Raw genomic sequence first — 17318 nt, 5'->3', positions numbered from 1 at the left:
CGGAGGAGGACTCCTCTGAAGATTCTGAGGGCGACTATCCTCCGGGGAATCCGCATATTGACCAGTGTGCTGGGTCAGGGCATGGGTCCAGTGGCTGGCCCGGTGGGTAATGACCTGGATGCGGAAGGGGATGACCCTAGGGTGGTCAGGTTATTCCGTAAGGAGGCGTTGCAGCCTCTCATCCCACAGGTTCTGGAGGAGCTGGGGATTAAGGTTGTGCAGGAAGTTTCCAACAATGAGAGGGTAAACCCGGTGTTGGATGGACTGCGTGAACCGTCGAAGGCCTTCCCTTTACCGAAGAAGGTGAAGAAGCCGATTGACCAGGAATGGGATTTCCAGGAGGCAGGACTGAAGGTGGCTAGGGCTCTGGCCAGGTTGCATCCCCTGTCAAAGGACACCTTAGAGCTTTGGAAGCTTCCAAAGGTGGATGCGGCAGAGACAAAGAAGACGACCATTCCCTGTAGGTACCCAGATCAGTCCAGACCGTGGGTTGAGCCTCCTGTCCAGCAGATGGAGGCAGACCAAAACTGAAAGGATATCCTATATCAGGAGAGTGCCACCCCTGCGTCCATTCAGTATTTCTCTGTCTCCAGCAGATGCAGGCAGCCCACCCTGCGGTTCCCTGGTTTCTTCCTTAGCCCTTGCTTGTGGGGCTTTTCTTATTCTAATTCTGTCAGGATCAAGCAAGTATTATTGTTTCTTGAAATGAAGTTTGTTTAAAAAAAAAAAAAAGTTGGACTTTGTTTTTTTTTTTCTCAGGAGACAATTCTGTCTCCTCGCTCTTGGGGAGTCTAGGGGGGCTTGGCCCCTTGTTTGATACAGCCTAGGCTCGGGAACGGCAGCGGTGCAAAAAAAAAAGCTGTGGCATCCGCGGCTGGCCTTTTCTTCTTCCCGCGCGCTTGACCCCCCCCCCCCCCCCCCCCCGTGACCCGGAACAGGAAGTGATGCGCGGGGAGAAAGAGCCGTGCCGCATGAAAAAAATAGCGGCGACAGCAGCATCGGCCCCCGAGCAATTGAAGCAGCCGGTAATCAGGAAAGGAGTCAGCAGCACGAGCCTCCTGCGGCCGATGGGATTCTTCCTTCTTGGCCTGCGGGCGCTGGAGGAGGAGGAGCAGCTACCGTTTGTGCTGGGGGGGGAGGAAGTGAGTGAGAGAAAGAGAGAGAAGCAGCCAGCCTGCCTGTGTGTGATTGAGAGCCTGTGTGTAAGTGAGAGAATGTATTTGATCGAGAGCATGTGTGTGTGATTGAGAGAAACTGGTCAGAGAGCTGATGTATGTGTATATGTTAGAGACAATGAAAGTGACTGCTCAGGGAGATGACTGATGTGTGAGAGTGTGAGACAGTCAGGGATGTGACTGATGTGTGTGTGTGTGTGTGTGTGAAAGAGAGAAAAAGCATGGAAGTGAGAACTCTGGCTATGTGAGAAAGCATGGGAGTAAGAAGCCTGGTGTTGTGGGAGTGTATGTGAAAGAAAGCATTGGAGTGAGAAGCCTGATTATGTGAGAGAGAGCATGGGAGTGGGAAGCCTGTGTGTGTGTGCATGTATGAGAGAGAGACTGGTTGATAAGGTGACGGTGTGACTGGTGTGTATGTGAATGTGAGAGAGAGAGAATGTGATTCAGGGAATGAGAAGCCTGTGCACCTGGAGAGCGAGTATGGAAATGAGAGAGAGACTGGTGTATGTGTGTGTGTGTGTGTGTGTGTAACAGAGAGAAAGTGATTATGGGAATGAGAAGTCTGTGCATGTGAAGAGAATGAGCATGGGAGTGAAAACCTGGGTGTGTGTGAGACACAGCATGGGAGGGAGAAGCCTGTATATGTAAGACAGAACAGGTGACTGGTGTGTGTTTGTGTCTGTGAGAGAGAGAAAGAAAGTGATTATAGGAATGAGAAGCCTGTGCATGTGAAGAGTGAGCATGGGAGTGAGAAAGCTGGAAGTGTGTGAGATACAGCATGGGAGTGAGAAGCCTGTATATCTGAAAGAGAACATGGGAGTGGGAAGCCTGTGTGTGTGTATGCATGAGAGAGATCAGGTGACTGGTGTGTGTGTTTGTGTATGTGTGTGAGAGAAAGAAAGTGATTATGGGAATGAGAAGCCTGTGCATGTGGAGAGAACAAGCATGGGAGTGAGAGACTGGTGAGTGTGTGTGAGAAAGAGAAAGTGATTATGAGAGTGAGAAGCCCATATATGTAAGTGGAACACGGGAGTGGGAAGCCTGTGTGTGTATGGCATGAGAGAAACTGTTCAGGAAGGTGACTGGTGTGTTTGTCAAAGACTGTTTGGGAGATGATTGGTGTGTGAGAGACAGAAACTGGTCATGGGGGCATGACTGATATGGTGTGTGTGTGAGAGACATGGGCCTTAAGGAAGAGGACCATGAGTATAGAGCTTAGCCTCTACTGCTGCTTCTGGTGTGTACTACAGCCTGCATGGAAGAGGAGTAAGAGAGCTGCTGGAGGGGGTAAGTAAAGATGGCTTTTTTAAGTTTATTTTTCTTGATTGACTGCCATTTTAATTATTTAATATTATGTGATGTGTCTGCTTTTTTTGTTTGAGCAACAAGTATAGCTTTGGTTTATGTTTATTTTATTTATTTTTATTTATAAAAGAGTTTCTATACCGTCGATAAGACAAATCATCTCAATGCTTTACATGGCATAAAAATGTCAAATAAGTGTTCTGTTATAAATACAGACTTCGTTATTTTCATTAATGCACAATGTAAGTTAATTGTGTGTGGAGGCGGGGGGGGGGCGGCATAGCTGACGTTTCGCCTAGGGCGCCTAATACCCTTGCACCGGCCCTGCTGACCACCCCCCCCCCCCCCCCCCCCCCCCGGGAAGTCCAGACCTCGTTTCTCTTCTGAATTTGTGCTTCTCATGCACAAATCTTACTTAGCTAGCTTGCAAGAGGAGGTAGACCCAGGGCCCCCTCCCCCCCAAACTCCCTCGGATGCCTTCCCAGCCAGCTCCGATGCGCAGGGGTCTATCAGAGTGCGGGAGGTCCCTGCGGCCCCCCCTCCAGATCCCCCCCGCTCCTTTGGCGGTTCTGGATTTGACAGGGACCTCCCCTCTAGAGGGGGATGACCCATGAGTTCTTCGCTTATTTCAAAGGGAGGAACCGGATCCGCTTATTCCTTTCATCATTCAGGAGCTGGGAATTGAGAGTCCTTCAATGGATGCGCTCACAGCCGCAATGCCGGCTTGCATGGACCCAGTCCTGGCGGGACTCGGGGCTCTTCCGCGCACTTTCCCCTTCCATCCCATGCACAAGCTGATGCTCCTCCGGAAATGGGAAGATCCTGAGTCGGGGCTTCGAGTGGGCAGGGCTATGGAAAAGCTCTATCCTCTCCCCGAGGAGTGCCTGGACATGCTAAAAATCCCTAAGGTGGATTCTTCGGTGTCGGCAGTCACTAAGCACACCACCATCACGGTGATGGGTGCTACAGCCCTGAAAAATGTTCAAGACCGCAAGCTCGAATTCTATCTCAAGAGCATCTTCGAATTCTTGGCCTTGGGAGTTCATGTGTCAATCTGCAGCAGTCTCATGCAGCGGGCAAGCCTTAGGTGGGTTCAATAATTGCTCAGCACCCAGGACCTCCCGTCTGCAGAGGCAGAGCAGGCTGAAAGGTTGGAAGGCGCTATAGCGTATGGGGCGGATGCCCTTTACGACTTGTTCAGCGTCCAGGCGAAAACGAAGGCTTCAGCAGTCTCGGCCAGATGGCTCCTCTGGCTCCGGAATTGGTCTGCTGACTCCTCTTCCACACCACAGTTGGGCACTCTTCCTTTTAAGGGTAAGTTGCTTTTTGGCAAGGACCTGGAGCAGCTTATTAAATCCTTGGGTGAGAACAAGGTTCATAAACTGCCTGAGGACCGCCCTAAAACAGTCAAGAGCCAGCGGAGATTTCTCCGTTTGGAGATGTTGGGCCAGCACTTTCAGTTCCGGGCTCTGCCCTTCAGTCTCGCCACAGCTCCATGCACATTTACCAGTGTCATGGTGGTGGTGGCGGTCGCTCTCCGACTGGAAGGAGTCCTGGTCTGTCCTTATCTGGATGATTGGCTGGTGCAGGCCAAGTCGGAGACTCTGTGCCAGCTGGCAGTCGACCTGAGTCCATCAGGTAAGTAATTTCTCCAGTAGGTGCCCACCTGAGTACGCGTATGCCATGAGTTTTTGCGTGTACATGCCAGTCGGGAGATATGTGCACACAGATGAAATGAATGAAACGAAAGACCTGACGAATGCACATACCTAGTAATTATTAAAGAAATTGTGGGTGTTTGGGAGTTTTCAGTCTTCTTTATAGTCAAAAGGGCTCTTGTTGGGAAGTTTGACCTTTTCCCCTACTATGTTTTGGGAATGACGTTGTTTTGATTTAATCTCATCTTGACTTTCACCTGCTCGGTTTGGGGGTTGAAGTTATTTATGGTTTACTCCCATCTTGACTTTGGTATAGGTCATACTGAGGGACTGCAGGTAGAACACTATCTTATGTAGCACAATATCAGTAAAGCTTTTCTTCTCCCTCTCCATCTGCTGGTAGGGGATGAAAACCCCATGCGTCTGGACTGAGATGTGGTATTCCAGGAACGAAAATTAGCAGGTAAAAACCAATTTTCCTTTACTGACTGATCTGGTATGGCTCATGACATACAGGTGGTAGAGGCATGGGACTGGTTCTGGCCTGGAATCTGTGAAGGCCAGGAGAAGTTCTGCAAAGGGTGAGTTGATGGGAACAGTTCCAGAAAAAAAGTGTCTGGACTCAGGGAGTGCAGCGCAGGGAGTGATCCAAGCCTGTGGAAGAGGAGAAAGAACAAATTGAAAGGTGAGCTGAGCTTGCCAATGAAGGGAAGCATAATTGCTGATGAGGAGTGGGAATTAGTGAAGGGATGAGATGATCCAAGCCTGCAGAAGAAGCTAAGGAGGGGTGAGGAGAGAGGAACCTTCTGGGGTGTGGAGGGTTGGACAGAGGAACTGGTAGGGGAACAGAGAAGGATGAGTCTGTGGAAAATTGGAAGCAAAGCAGGCAAAGGGGTTGTAGGGACTGGAACAGGTATTAAACCCTCTCCCTCCAAATATAAAATTCAAAGTATGCCCATGCAAAAGGGGGAGAGCTAAGAGTGAAGAAGGGAAAAGACAGTGAGAGGAGGAAGATGAGATTAGGAGAATGAAAGAAACCGGGGGAGGAGGTGGTTTCAGAGAGAGTGGTTGTAATTGGTAAAGGTGGAAGAAGTGGATAGGCTGATGAGGGAGAATGGAGCTGCAGGGAAGAGACTGTTGGGGTAAGTTGAGGAGAGAAATATTAGAGGGACTTTGTCTTCCCTAGTGTGGGGACCCTCTGGTCTCTCTCTAGGTGGCCATAGTTCCCTGTCCTTGTAGGTAATAGTGAACAGGACAGACTGTTTCCAGCAGCACTGCCCCCTGAGGCTGTCTGTAATGGTTGAGTCCCTGTCTAGAAGGTGGGAGTCAGAGCCTTAGTGTGTGGGGTCAGTTGAGTTTGGGTTTTGTTGAGTGAGGAGCCGATTTTTGTACCTGAGCTGAATTGGGTTGGGATTTGCTCATTTCCAGTGAACCCCTTGCCTGGTGGGGGCTTATCCCTTCCTGTGATCAGAAAGGATTTTAGCAAGAAGCTTTTCACAATTTTATTTGTGCCCCGGTGAATCCTGTTCCTGCTGGTGAGGCAACCCCCATAGCTGGACAGGAGGGAGAAGACCTGTTTACACTTTTCCTGTCTGTGAGAGGATTACAGTGACTCCTCACCCAGTGGTGAAATTTGAGATTTTCAAAAGAGTTGTCTTTTGTATGAGGAGGTTTTTTTGTACCACCCCCCCTCCTCACTGGGAGGCTGGGTGAGAAGTCACCTGCTGGTATTCAGGAAAGAGTCTTTTCCCCTAAGAGGGCAAACAGTAGAAGGAGTCTAGTGTAGAAGATTCAAGTATAATTGGAGAGCCCCAACTAGATCTCCACCCGCGGAACACAGGACACAAGCTGGGAACATCCGGGACTCTATTGGACAGCAGGTTTGATTTTGGGGGGGATTTAGGGGAGCCTTTCAATAGATTTCCCTTCCCGATGGGGCCCCTTGTCCTGCAGACAAGTAAAGGGGTAAGCGGCTCCTAGAGAGTAGTGCAGTGGTTCCCAACCCTGTCCTCAGGACCCCCCCAGCCAGTCGGGTTTTCAGGATATCCACAATGAATATGCACGGGAGAAAATGTACTTGTTATGGGGGCAGTGCATGCAAATTCTCTCATGCATATTCATTGTGGATATCCTGAAAACCTGACTGGATGGGGGGTTCCCAGGACAGGGTTGGGAACCGCTGGAGTAGTGGAAAGGACGTCTGCACAAAGTGAAGAAGAGAGAGTTCTTGCCTGTTGCAGATGCCTCCGGCGCCTGATTTTATGTTGGAGCAGATTCGGTCGAGGGCTTTCCTTTTGCAGCAGTTATACATTGGAACATGTTGCCTGTAAAGCCGAGGGAAGTGTAGGAGGTACTTTTTTTTTTGCAGATTAAATTGATGCTTTTCAAAGAGATTTATGGGTGAGGTGGTTCTTTTACTGTTTAACTGATGTTTTACTGTTTTAAATTGAAGGATGTTTTAATGTTTATATGACGTATGTTGAACGTGTTATGATTTATGATTGTTCCGCATGTAATCCACACTGGACGAAGTTTTCAGAAGTCGCAGAATATAAGAAATTTAAAATTCCCTCTCTGTCCATCCTAAATATTTAAAGCAGCCGCAGCAGAAGGCCTCAGTTTTATAGGCAATACAAATCCCAGAGTGCATGGAGAACAGAGATGTGGGCCTGGCTTGAAGGATTCTTCTGGACTTTGAGTTAGTTGTCAGCTCTGCTCCTTATGTTCAGTACCACGTCTCAGATAAAAGAAAAATTTAAAAACATTTCTCCCACTGTTCAAAAGAGAATTCCAGGCCAAATGCTATTATGAGTATTTACAGTGCTTTACAGAATGCTTTAGAGTGTGTGGTCAGTTGAGTTTGGGTTTTGTTGAGTGAGGAGCCAGGGAGAGAGTGAGGAGTGAGGAGCACAGGGGAGAGAGAAAACCAATGAATATAGAATTCAAGATGGAGATTAAATAATACAGAATGCATTTCAGCAGAGAAAGCAAAGAGTAAAAGCAGCCAGAATAGTTCTCTCCTCAAGTCAGGTCATGGAATGGCTGTTGGAGCTGGAATGGCCAGTAGGACTGAGAGAGGCTGCTCGAGCAGAATCTATAGCATGAACAATGCTGTAAGGCAGGGATTCTCAACCCAGTCCTCGGGACATACCTAGCCTGTCAGGTTTTTAGGATATCCACAATGAATATGAATGAGAGTGATTTGCATACAGTCGAGGCAATGCATGCAAATCCAGCTCAAGCATATTCATTGTGGGTATCCTGAGAGGCTAGATGAGTCCTGAGGAATGGGTTGAGAATCCCTGCTGTAAGGGATAGACTGAGGCAGTGTTTTACAACTCTCTTGCAGCGGCACACTTAGCCAGATGGGTTTTCAGGATTGCCACAATGAATATGCATGAGAGAGATTTGCATACTCTGGGTCTCCACTGTATACAAATCTGTCTCATGAGTGCGTTCATTATGGATATCCTGAAAACCCAACTGGTTAGATGTTCCTACAGGAGAGAGGATTGGAAACGCTGGTTTGAGGGATGTATGGTAAATGGAGGCCAGGGAGTTGGGTGTGGGGGGAGGCTGGAGGAGGGAGGGATGTCAGGTTATGAGAGCAGTGATAAGAGAGTGGACCACGGGTAAACAACTCCAGTCCTTGAGTGTCGCAAGTTGCTCGGGTTTTCAGGTTATCTACAATGAATATACACGAGATGTATTTTCACGCAGTGGGGGTAGTGCCTGTGAATGCATGTCAATCATATTCTATGTGGATATCCTGGACACCCAACTGGCCTGTGGCTGCTTACTCCTGGGCTAGACTGAGGAATGGGAGGGAGATGCTGGTTTGGGGGGTGAAGGGGTGAGGAAGGTATTTGAGCAGCACAGTAAGGAGAGGATAGGTTTGGGTGCTGTTCTCACAGCTGTGTCTGGGTGTGCAGCAGAGATACTAAAACTTAACTGAAGCTCGTGATCTCAAGAGCGTTTAGATTCGAGGCTTACTGTGAAGCTAGATCAGCATTTTTTGTAAGCTGAGAATGATCAAATGGTTAACATTTTACATGACTGCTATGGATTTTAGAATACTGTTGCAGGCTTTGGTATTAAGTGCATTTGATTACTGCAATTCATTTTACACTGGGCTATCAAAAGTGAGCAGAGAATTCAACAATGGTACATAAGATTTATTATAGTGATGGTCTGCACTCTTTGAATGATGCTGTGAATCTTTTTGTTCCTACAAGTCAGCTTTGTTCTTTGGGGCAAAATTTGTTTGAAGTCAATTCTTTTCATTAAGCTGCAAGAAATGCAAGCTAGAACCTTTGGTTTTACTGGCATTTGAATAAGTCATTTCACTTGATCATTTTATACCTTGTTTTTCATCTTCTCAGTGATGTATTTGTTCATTATTTGTGATTCTGGATGTTTTACTGTTTATCTGCATTGAATAATTATATGAGATTTTGCAGAATATAAGAATAAATAAATAATCTTGTTCTCAATGCATTTTATCCTGCAGATGAGGAGTCGGGGAGAAGACGACGCAGAAGAAACTCTCTGGAACTCTGACAGCAGCCAGAGCTGATCCCTGGAGCTCTGCAGAAGTGTTCGGGCAGGATATGCTGGGGAATGGTTAGGTGCAGCTTCTCCTCAGAGTGAGCAGCAAAGACCCCACAGTAAGCCCTTTCACATGTGGTGAATGTGAGATGAGCTTTGCCCTGCAGAGGTAGCTCATCCTAGAACCATGCTGGGGGAAACCACAAAAGTGTTCTGATTGTGAGAAGAGCTTCAAGTACAACCAAGGTCTTGTGGACCACCAGGAAATCTACACCAAGGAGACTCTGCCAGAATTGCAGAGATTGAAGAAGTTGTGATCACCTAAGGCGTTCCCCTTCTAACCGATTAAAAAGCTTGATGCTAGAAATTGGACATAGTGGTAAAGGAGAAAAAACCACAAGTGTCAGTACCAAGCAACTATTTTCTGTAAAAAGTATGGAGAGAGAGAGGAGGTCCTCAAATACTGAAAGATGCAATTGGAGTCCAAGAAATGTGACAGAAAGAGAAATAGTCCCAGTTGTTTTGAGCACCATTGGCCTGATTAAAACATTTCTAAACACATTTTGATATGTTGTGTGTACATACTGTATTATATCCTATGAACTCCAGAAGGAAAAGCTGATTAGCACAATGCCCATATTAAGAAGAGCACTAACAGTAAATTTGAGGCTTGAGTTCATATACAACATACTTACGAGCGAGGCTCATTCTTCTCATAGTCTGTGCAAAACAAACCCATTTGACGATACTGGCCCTGGGGGAGAAACCTTACGTGTGGGAGGAGTTTCAGGAAGCGTGCAAGCTCAATATACCATGAGGGGGCGTCCCGTACTCCAACTGCTCTCATCAACAAGTCATCCCTGGACACCGCTAAAAGACCAAGTACAGCTGAGAGCCTAAAACGAGGGAAGGAGAAGTGGAGCAAGAGAGGCAGAGATTCAGAGGCTCATCAGTGCCACACAGACATTTTTAGATTGAGAAGGAGCAAAGATGGACTATTTTGTACTTAATACACACTGATTTGTAATGTGACATTTCTTGCTGCAGCTTAGGATGAAATTTATTTGAAGGGTGGATTCCTGACAACAGGAAGTATAAGATTATTAATATTGCAGGGATAGACAGGTGGGCCTTGTCGCTGGGTTGGGGAGGGGGAAGGTGAGGCAATTGAGAGATACAGAGTCCCAGAAGATAGAACAGATAAAGAACACACAAAAAGTTCAGGATTTATCTGCCACAATAGTAATAATAAACCCCTCATCCGTCGTCAGCAACTTGTGCAGGACTCTGCTGGCGACACTGATACATGAAAAACTGCTGTGTTGGGCAGTGAAGAATTTAATGGTAGAGACAGGAAACTGCTGGGTGCCTTCCCTCAGCCTTGCTCACTTGAGGGTCTTCACTATTTCTGTTTCTGGCAAACCCTTCCAGTAAGACAGGTTCCTGGTGTGAGGCTGTAAGCTACCAGCAGGAGGCCTCAGACTTCATGTGATTGGTAATTTGCAAAGGTTTATTTCTTTGCAAGCCGCCCCCTGCTCCTGATCATCGTACGGCTGCTGGGCTGTTTCGGAGGTGCTCTCCCATCACACAGTGGGGCCCCCAGAGAAGAGGCTGGAGGCCTGTGGGACTAGAAATACACCCGCTCTCGGGTCTCTTATTCCAGTATCCCTTTTCCCCCCTACTACTGCTTATCTCAGGCTTGTCCAACCTTTTCATGCAAGGATCTTACTGCAATATTTTCTCATGTGGGCCACCCAACAATTTTCAGAAAGATATTAATTGAAACAAAAAAATGTTCACAGTGTTGCATACTAAATAATGTAAATGTTATATTGTGTTATAAAAATAAAGTAGGTTTCCAGTCTTGTTGCGTCTGCATAGCTTCTTTGGCTTTTGTTTTTTTCTTCAGGGTGGGTGGAGGAGCTGACATAAAAGGGATATTGAGTATCAACACAGGGAGGAGGCGGCCAAATAGGAGATGGGAGGATTGGGAAGGGGGTTGGTTCCAGGATATGGGCTGGGAGAAGGGAAGGTGAGGGAGGTTCCAGGAGCTGGCAGACAGAATCCAAGATAAAACAGGGAATGAGGGGGGGGGGGGGGGGGGGGTAAGTGTTCCTACCCCTGGCCCTTTCCTGCTCATCTTCACCCCCTTTCATACCTTGTTTTCTTCCTCTTCCTGCAATCCTGTATGCCCTCTCTCCCACAGACATACACTCTCCACCACAGCCAGTCATTCCCCTCTCTCACTGCCTCTTAACAATCATAGTCCTTACTAACTAGCCACTCCCCCAAAATGTCTGTACCCACCCCTTTGAGTGATTGACTAATGGGGGAGGGGGAAGGTCGGATCCCCTGCAGTTCGGCAAACCAGCCCAGGCCTCACATCTGTGGAATAGTTAATGTGGGCTGCAAGGTCTAACAAGACTGCTGCCATATTCTGTTTAACACAGTGTGAGCAAGTCTGTAGGTCCTCTTCCAGCTGGGTGGTACAACATCTCTCAAGAGACATCTCTGATGTGCCTGACTCCTGGGTGTCTGCAGGATGCTCTAGACTGCATCCTCAACATCTCCATTTGACCCTTTCACTTCTCCTTCTCTACCCCCTGCTGGCTGAGCCTTTCAGATCTATTCCATTGTCATTTTAAATACCCCTAGTGGCTGATTTCTATCCATGCATCTGACTCCTTAGGATATAAACCATCTTATTTCATCTCCTTTGCCTCAGGGGGCAGCAGTATAATAGTCTGGCTATTAACAAAACCTTGCCCCTTCCACACCAATCAAGAGCTAGAGTCACAGTTAAAATATAAATGATTTTATTAATGAGATAATGAGTTGTAATATAATTGGTATACATGTTTAATAATTGTTTTCATAACAGCATTGTGAGCAAATTGCAGCTCCTTTAGTCAGAAAAATCAGTTTTACATTAATACAATTCAAACTTAGCAAAATAGCAAGGGGGCAAGGAACGTCCTCTGGACCCTCTAGTAACTGGTCTTATCTCTTACCTCCTCGCATTTTCACCATCCCCTGCACCGCTGCGGGCTGGAGCTGACCACCTCTCCTTCCAGCAGCCTCCAACCTTCTGGTCTGTGGGTCCCCAGCAATGTCCACTTGGGGATCCCTTGTGTACCTTTCCCAGATCTTTGTTCTCTGCAATTCCCTCTTCCTGGTGCATACTTTCTGCGCTTCCTGCAGTTCACCTTATCTATTAAGAGTGCAGGGGATCTGTCTCATACAAAGGTTAATTATTTCTGTATTATGAGTATAAACTGCTAACTCAGGGCCCCAAGCCTTCGGTTTCCATAATTAAAGCTCCGATTGGTTATTTGTGGTTTGCTCCTTGAATTTATGCCCAGGCTTAATGCCGGGATCGTTTGCTGACTGATAACATAATGCAAAAATAAATGATTTTAAGCTGGCTGGGACATAGGTCCCAATCTACTGCAATATGGTCCTACTTTCATGGATAGGAAGCTTCTAATCACAACAGCTTTTTGCTGATGAATTAAAGCTACAATTATTCTGGCAACTTTAATTATATATCACAAAATTGTTAACAAAAAGGGTGATATGCTAAATATTTAAATACTGTTTTTGTAATTGTTTTGATGTAATAAAGATTGAGATAAATATATGTCACTATATATTGCTTTTTGATGTATTAAAGCAGCAGCTTTTTACAGAAATATGTTTTTCTGTTAATTTACCCTTTTGCTCCTCCATGTTTTCAGCATTTGCGGTGACCTCCTCTTTGGGGGCTTCATCTGCTTCTCTGCAGGCCTTCTCAGGTCTACTGCCTCTATCTGTACAAGGCTTCTGGGCTGTGAACCAATATCACTATCCACCAAGAATTACTGTAAACAGGCAAGCCCTTTCTCAATGTGTTCAGCTGGTGACATTTTGCTGGACTTTCACCATAATTCAACTTCAAGTTAATGCTTCCAAAGCTACGCTGAGCAAAGAACTTCATCACTGGCTTCCAGTGGACGGGAAAATGCTGCTGATAGCAAGCACTGAAGAAGCACTTAATACAAAGGCATGCAGGGAAGACTTGAGCAGGCTCAGCTCCTTGTGTTTGGCTTTGAAACCACTGAGAAAATTGTAACCCAGTGGGAAATGATAAACTTCAGAAGGTTGCAGAACTAGTCTTAAGCCATCACTTTCTAAGCTGAGCTCAATAAATTTTGTGATGCAGGAAACAAATCCCTTTACGGATGTTCACTCGCTAGCAAAAGTAGGGCTTCCACTGCCTCATTCCCATGCTGAAGCTGAACATCTTTTAGTCTCATGAATCTTGTCAAGACAAAACTGCAATAGCCTCTGGGCATAAAGCACACTAAACTTTATCCTGACTGTAATATGTGGACAAGAACTCTTCCAAGTGTCCATGCTGCATTTACAACCTTCATGACTGCTACAAAACTAATAACATCTACAGGCTGCTCTTTTAAAACAATAGCCATCTAGCAGCAGGCAGCAACCGGAGTCATGAACCAGTAATTAAGAGCCACCTGAATTTGCTTTAGGGGAATAGTACTGGCATAAGCATATAACAACATAAAAGATGATTTCTGGTTTTACCTTTCACTTATTTGCAATAACCTCTATGGTAAGCATCTGTTATAATATGACTTAGAGCTGCATTTTCAAATAAATCTAGCTGCCTAACTAGGGAGATAGGTGGCTAGATCGCACATTGAGAGAATCCCTCCGGGTGCAGTTAGGGGAAATAATTTAGCTGCCCAGTGTTGATTTTCACTGCTAGGCATCTTGTTAGGCACTCAGATTGTAAGGGGAAAAATGTACTGGCTGATTATGAACCAGCATAGGGCCCTATTTACTAAGCATTTTTCCCATAGACACAGAATGGGAGAAAACCTTTAGTAAATGACCCCCATAGTCTGCTGGGATGACAGGCTGACATTCTGATTTTGGTCCACTGGGTGGCTCTTGAAAACCTAAGACTGAGCAAGTCAGGAGGGTTTGCAATAGGGTCTGAGGCAAGACCTGCAACTCCACTCCTGAGGAATTGAATTTTTCCTCAGAGCTAACAAAACGGATCTCTAGGAGCAATACCTTGTTCCCAGCAATTTGAAGGCTGTTTGAACTGTGTGCGGGAGAACCCTCTGAGAGAAATGTAAATTCTTATTAGCTAAGTACGTTGTCTATCAGGGTATTGGACAGACTTCCTGGAGATTACGACCCTGGACTGTAACTGTGCAAGTAATGATATTATATTATGTTGCCATTCTGAATAATGCCAAACTTGAGCTCTAATCTTGTGGCATGCATTTCATTAGTAGAGGCTGAAAATATGACATAAACATAAGGGAACAGTTTAATTTAATGGGCGTGTTCCTGTTACCTCTAGGGCACAGTAAGAAATAGGGAGGTGAATTCATTTTAAATGAATGGATAATCTGAACTGAAATGGTCCATTTTTGTTTCGGTTCATTTTACCCAAAACAAATGTACCAGTCTATCAAAAACCACAAAAATGTTTCTTTGGTTTTCATTTCGGCAAATATTGCACACTATTAGCCATGAACATAAAAATCCCCAATATATGTAACGCCTTCTACCTCCCACTATCCACGCTGCCATCCCCAGGGCCTTCCCAGGCTCCTCTGACCTCCCCTTCCCCCCATCCAGGGGCGGATTCTTGCTGACGACCGGTCCGGGGGATTCGCCGCCCCAGAGATACCACGTGGCCTGCCGAGTGCGGTTCTGTCACGGCCGCACTCGGCAGACTACGTTACTAGCGCGACCGGTCCACCGGGGGATGCCCAATCTCCCGATAGGCCAATCCGCCCCTGCCCCCATCTAAAAGCAAAGCAACTAAAAGATGGCAGGGCCTGGCCTACCTGGCTGGACTTGGTTCAGCACAACTGAGTAGGCCTGGACCTCGACATCATTATTTAGCTGCTCTTCTTTTTGGCAGGGGAGGTGGAAGATAACAGGGACCAGGAAAGGCCTCAGAAGTGGCAACAGAATTAGCGGGGCTGGGGCCTGGTCGATTTTTTTGTTGTTGTTGTTTTAGGGGTTTTTTTTTAATGTTTATTTTGATTCGACAAATGAATCAATTAAAAATAAACATTAAACAAAAAAGAAAAACAAATACCCCTCCCCCTCCACCCCTAAAATGAAAATATTACGGGTGTACATTTCTAGGAAGCAATAATAGCAATTTTAACTTTTTGCACTTAATGGCACTACTTTTCTAGCACCAGTAAGTGCAAGGGCACTTGAATTCTTGGGCTGCTGTCTGACAGCTCTATAATGATCTAATCACAACAAAAGCAGTGGCTAATACTACCCCAAGAATTATTAAGAGGACCTCCAGCACATCCTGGACTGCTATTTGTCTGATTTTGCTTTTTTTTACCATATAGTTATGTCTCATGTCCAACAGACTGTTATGCATAGCAGTGTTTGACCTTGTCATTGCTATTGAATTTGTTGGCAGACTACTTTGTCTCATAAACTTGTTTCGTATTCCTTCTAATGCTCTGCTGATGTTTTGCTTTAGCTCTCTGATCGGCTGCCTCTCCTGGCTGGCAATTTTCTTTTCAGTGCGGGCGTACATCTCATTGGTGTAACACGTGCCTCCATTTTCCTCTACCATTTTGTCAATCATTGCAATGAGCTCTGAGGCCTGTGCCCCACGCTCCTCTCCAGAGGCTTTGTTGTTGAAAGCACAGAATCGATGTCCACACTTTTGAAGCATCTTCTTCAGGTCCTTATCTCTCAAATCTGCTACATACTCCTCTATTGATTGATCCTCTAAATCATCTTTTCTGGTGAACAAGACAAGCATGTACCTGATAGCTTCCTTTCCAAATATGGCTTGGATTTTCTCTACGGTTTGCATTTCTTCTTTAGTGTAACGACCCAACTGCAGAACCAGCACGATGACGTGGGGGCCTGGGGAGGACATTCCAATGCATTGGACGATCTTTTTGGCATTAACTTTATCGGGAACGTTTTTATCAGTGAGTCCTGGAGTATCAACAACTACAACTTGTCTTCCTTTCCAGCTGCAACTTTCTCGGCTGCACTCCATGGTGACTGCGCTGGCTCCGACTTTGCTTGGAAATCTCCTTTCCCCCAGGATTGTGTTCCCTGTTGCACTCTTTCCAGCTCCAGTCTTGCCCACAAGGACTATTCTCAGTTCATCTTTACCAGTGTATCGGCCGTCAGCTCTGCTATCTCCTGGGAAGAGATTAAAGAATGCCATAATTTAGAAATCACCATGATGTCTTCTTTCAATTTATTTTAATTGATTTTTTAAATAATTTATGGAACCAAAACTTGAAGGCCTCATGGTGCCTTACAAAATTTTAAGAGTTTCTGTGAAAGGGGCAACTCAAAAGAAAAGGGACCAACTGAAGACAAAATGATTTTAACTAGGACCTGAACTTAGTTGGAATTGCAGACTATATGATCTCCCTGGGGCAGGAATAATGGAAACAGATTAAAGCAAAAAGCATGATGCAGGCAGATCTTGCCTCATGTATAGATTTGGACATCTCTCGAAGGCCTTTATGCCCACTGCAGGTCCCACAGGAGCAGTACTGTAATGTGCACAAGGTCCCTATTTAACAAGCCTGGTCACCATCTAAAATTATAATAAGAAGGTACTGTGAATCAAGAAACAAGAACATAAATTTCCAAATAGGAAAAAATGTGATATGCATATGGTGCAGCAAGGCAAAATTCCAGGTGTCTTATGAGTCATAAGAGCATAACATATGCATACTGGGTCAGACCATGGGTCCATCAAGCCCAGTATTCTGTTTCCAACAATGGCCAATCCAAGTCATAAGTCCCTGGCAAGAACCCAAACATTAAATTCTGTAGATCCCATGCTACTAATGCCGACAACAAGCAGTGCCTATTCCTTATTGATTAATAGCAGTTTATGGACTTCTCTTTGTTATGCGCCAAACACGCTTATGGTGCTTCTCCATGAGCACAAGAACAATGTACTTAGATTTTATAGAAAGTATAATTTTTTACTGACCTATATAAGTGTTCTTGGGAGATGTGGATGCAATTTCTCTGACAAACTGATCAGCCAGCATCTTGTCTGTATACATGAACTGATCCTTCTTTTATACATTCCAGGTGTATTCCACACATTAAAAAAGGTGGAAAGAGGGGGAAACCAAGATGGCACCCTGAGAGGGAGTGAATTCGTGTCGCTCCGGACCCACGATTTAATATCTAAAGCTGATAATGCTATTTCCTCGAAATGTAATGCCTCATAAGCGGAAAGGCAAGATTCGGGTCTTCCCACCCGACCCTGATAATGCCGCCGGTCAGCGTTTAATAACTGAATTCTCCCTCCAAATGCCGCAATTGAGGGCTACAATCCCCGTTGGTGAGCAGGCGGGAGGAGAGCCGTACTCACCAGGGGAGTTATCATTGAGCCCTCCTGACCTCAGGACGCCGGTTAGAGCTTTGCCCCCGCTCGTCGACAGAGGAGCTGAGTCGCAGGCTGATGAAATCATCGGGCATGCTCAGCTGGGTGGTTCAGATGCCGAACGAACGGCTGGAGAGGCAGGAGAAATCCTGGAACCCCGAGGGACCGAGGAACCGAGCAGAGGAGTGGAGAAGGCTGCAG

At 46.0% G+C, this 17318-nt stretch overlaps 2 protein-coding genes across 10 annotated transcripts in view; one reads left to right on the top strand and one right to left on the bottom strand.

Moving 5' to 3' along the window:
- Window positions 1-10551, top strand: part of LOC115083936 — a 78322-nt gene extending 67771 nt beyond the window's left edge. For 7 of the 9 annotated variants that reach the window (XM_029588069.1, XM_029588070.1, XM_029588067.1 and 4 more), the window contains one exon: window positions 8649-10551. Coding sequence is in view for 2 of the 9 variants with exons in the window: in XM_029588071.1 (XP_029443931.1) it covers window positions 8649-8698 (50 nt within the window). In the remaining 7 variants the exon portion in view is untranslated. Of the gene's footprint in view, window positions 1-4541; window positions 4602-8648 lie in introns of all 9 variants that reach the window. The other 2 variants (XR_003854427.1, XM_029588072.1) reach the window with 1 other exon arrangement.
- Window positions 10552-11491: 940 nt separating this feature from the next.
- The window catches only part of LOC115083937, a 105167-nt gene continuing 99340 nt past the window's right edge, over window positions 11492-17318 (bottom strand). The window contains exon 4 of the mRNA XM_029588075.1: window positions 11492-15904. Within this exon, the coding sequence (XP_029443935.1) occupies window positions 14967-15904 (938 nt within the window). The 3' untranslated portion in view covers window positions 11492-14966. The remainder of the gene's footprint in view (window positions 15905-17318) is intronic.

The sequence above is a fragment of the Rhinatrema bivittatum genome, chromosome 2 (assembly GCF_901001135.1).
Source record: "Rhinatrema bivittatum chromosome 2, aRhiBiv1.1, whole genome shotgun sequence".
In the NCBI taxonomy this organism is placed as follows: domain Eukaryota; kingdom Metazoa; phylum Chordata; class Amphibia; order Gymnophiona; family Rhinatrematidae; genus Rhinatrema; species Rhinatrema bivittatum.
The sequence above is the reverse complement of the archived record's forward strand: the minus strand, read 5'-3'. Positions and strand labels throughout refer to the sequence as shown.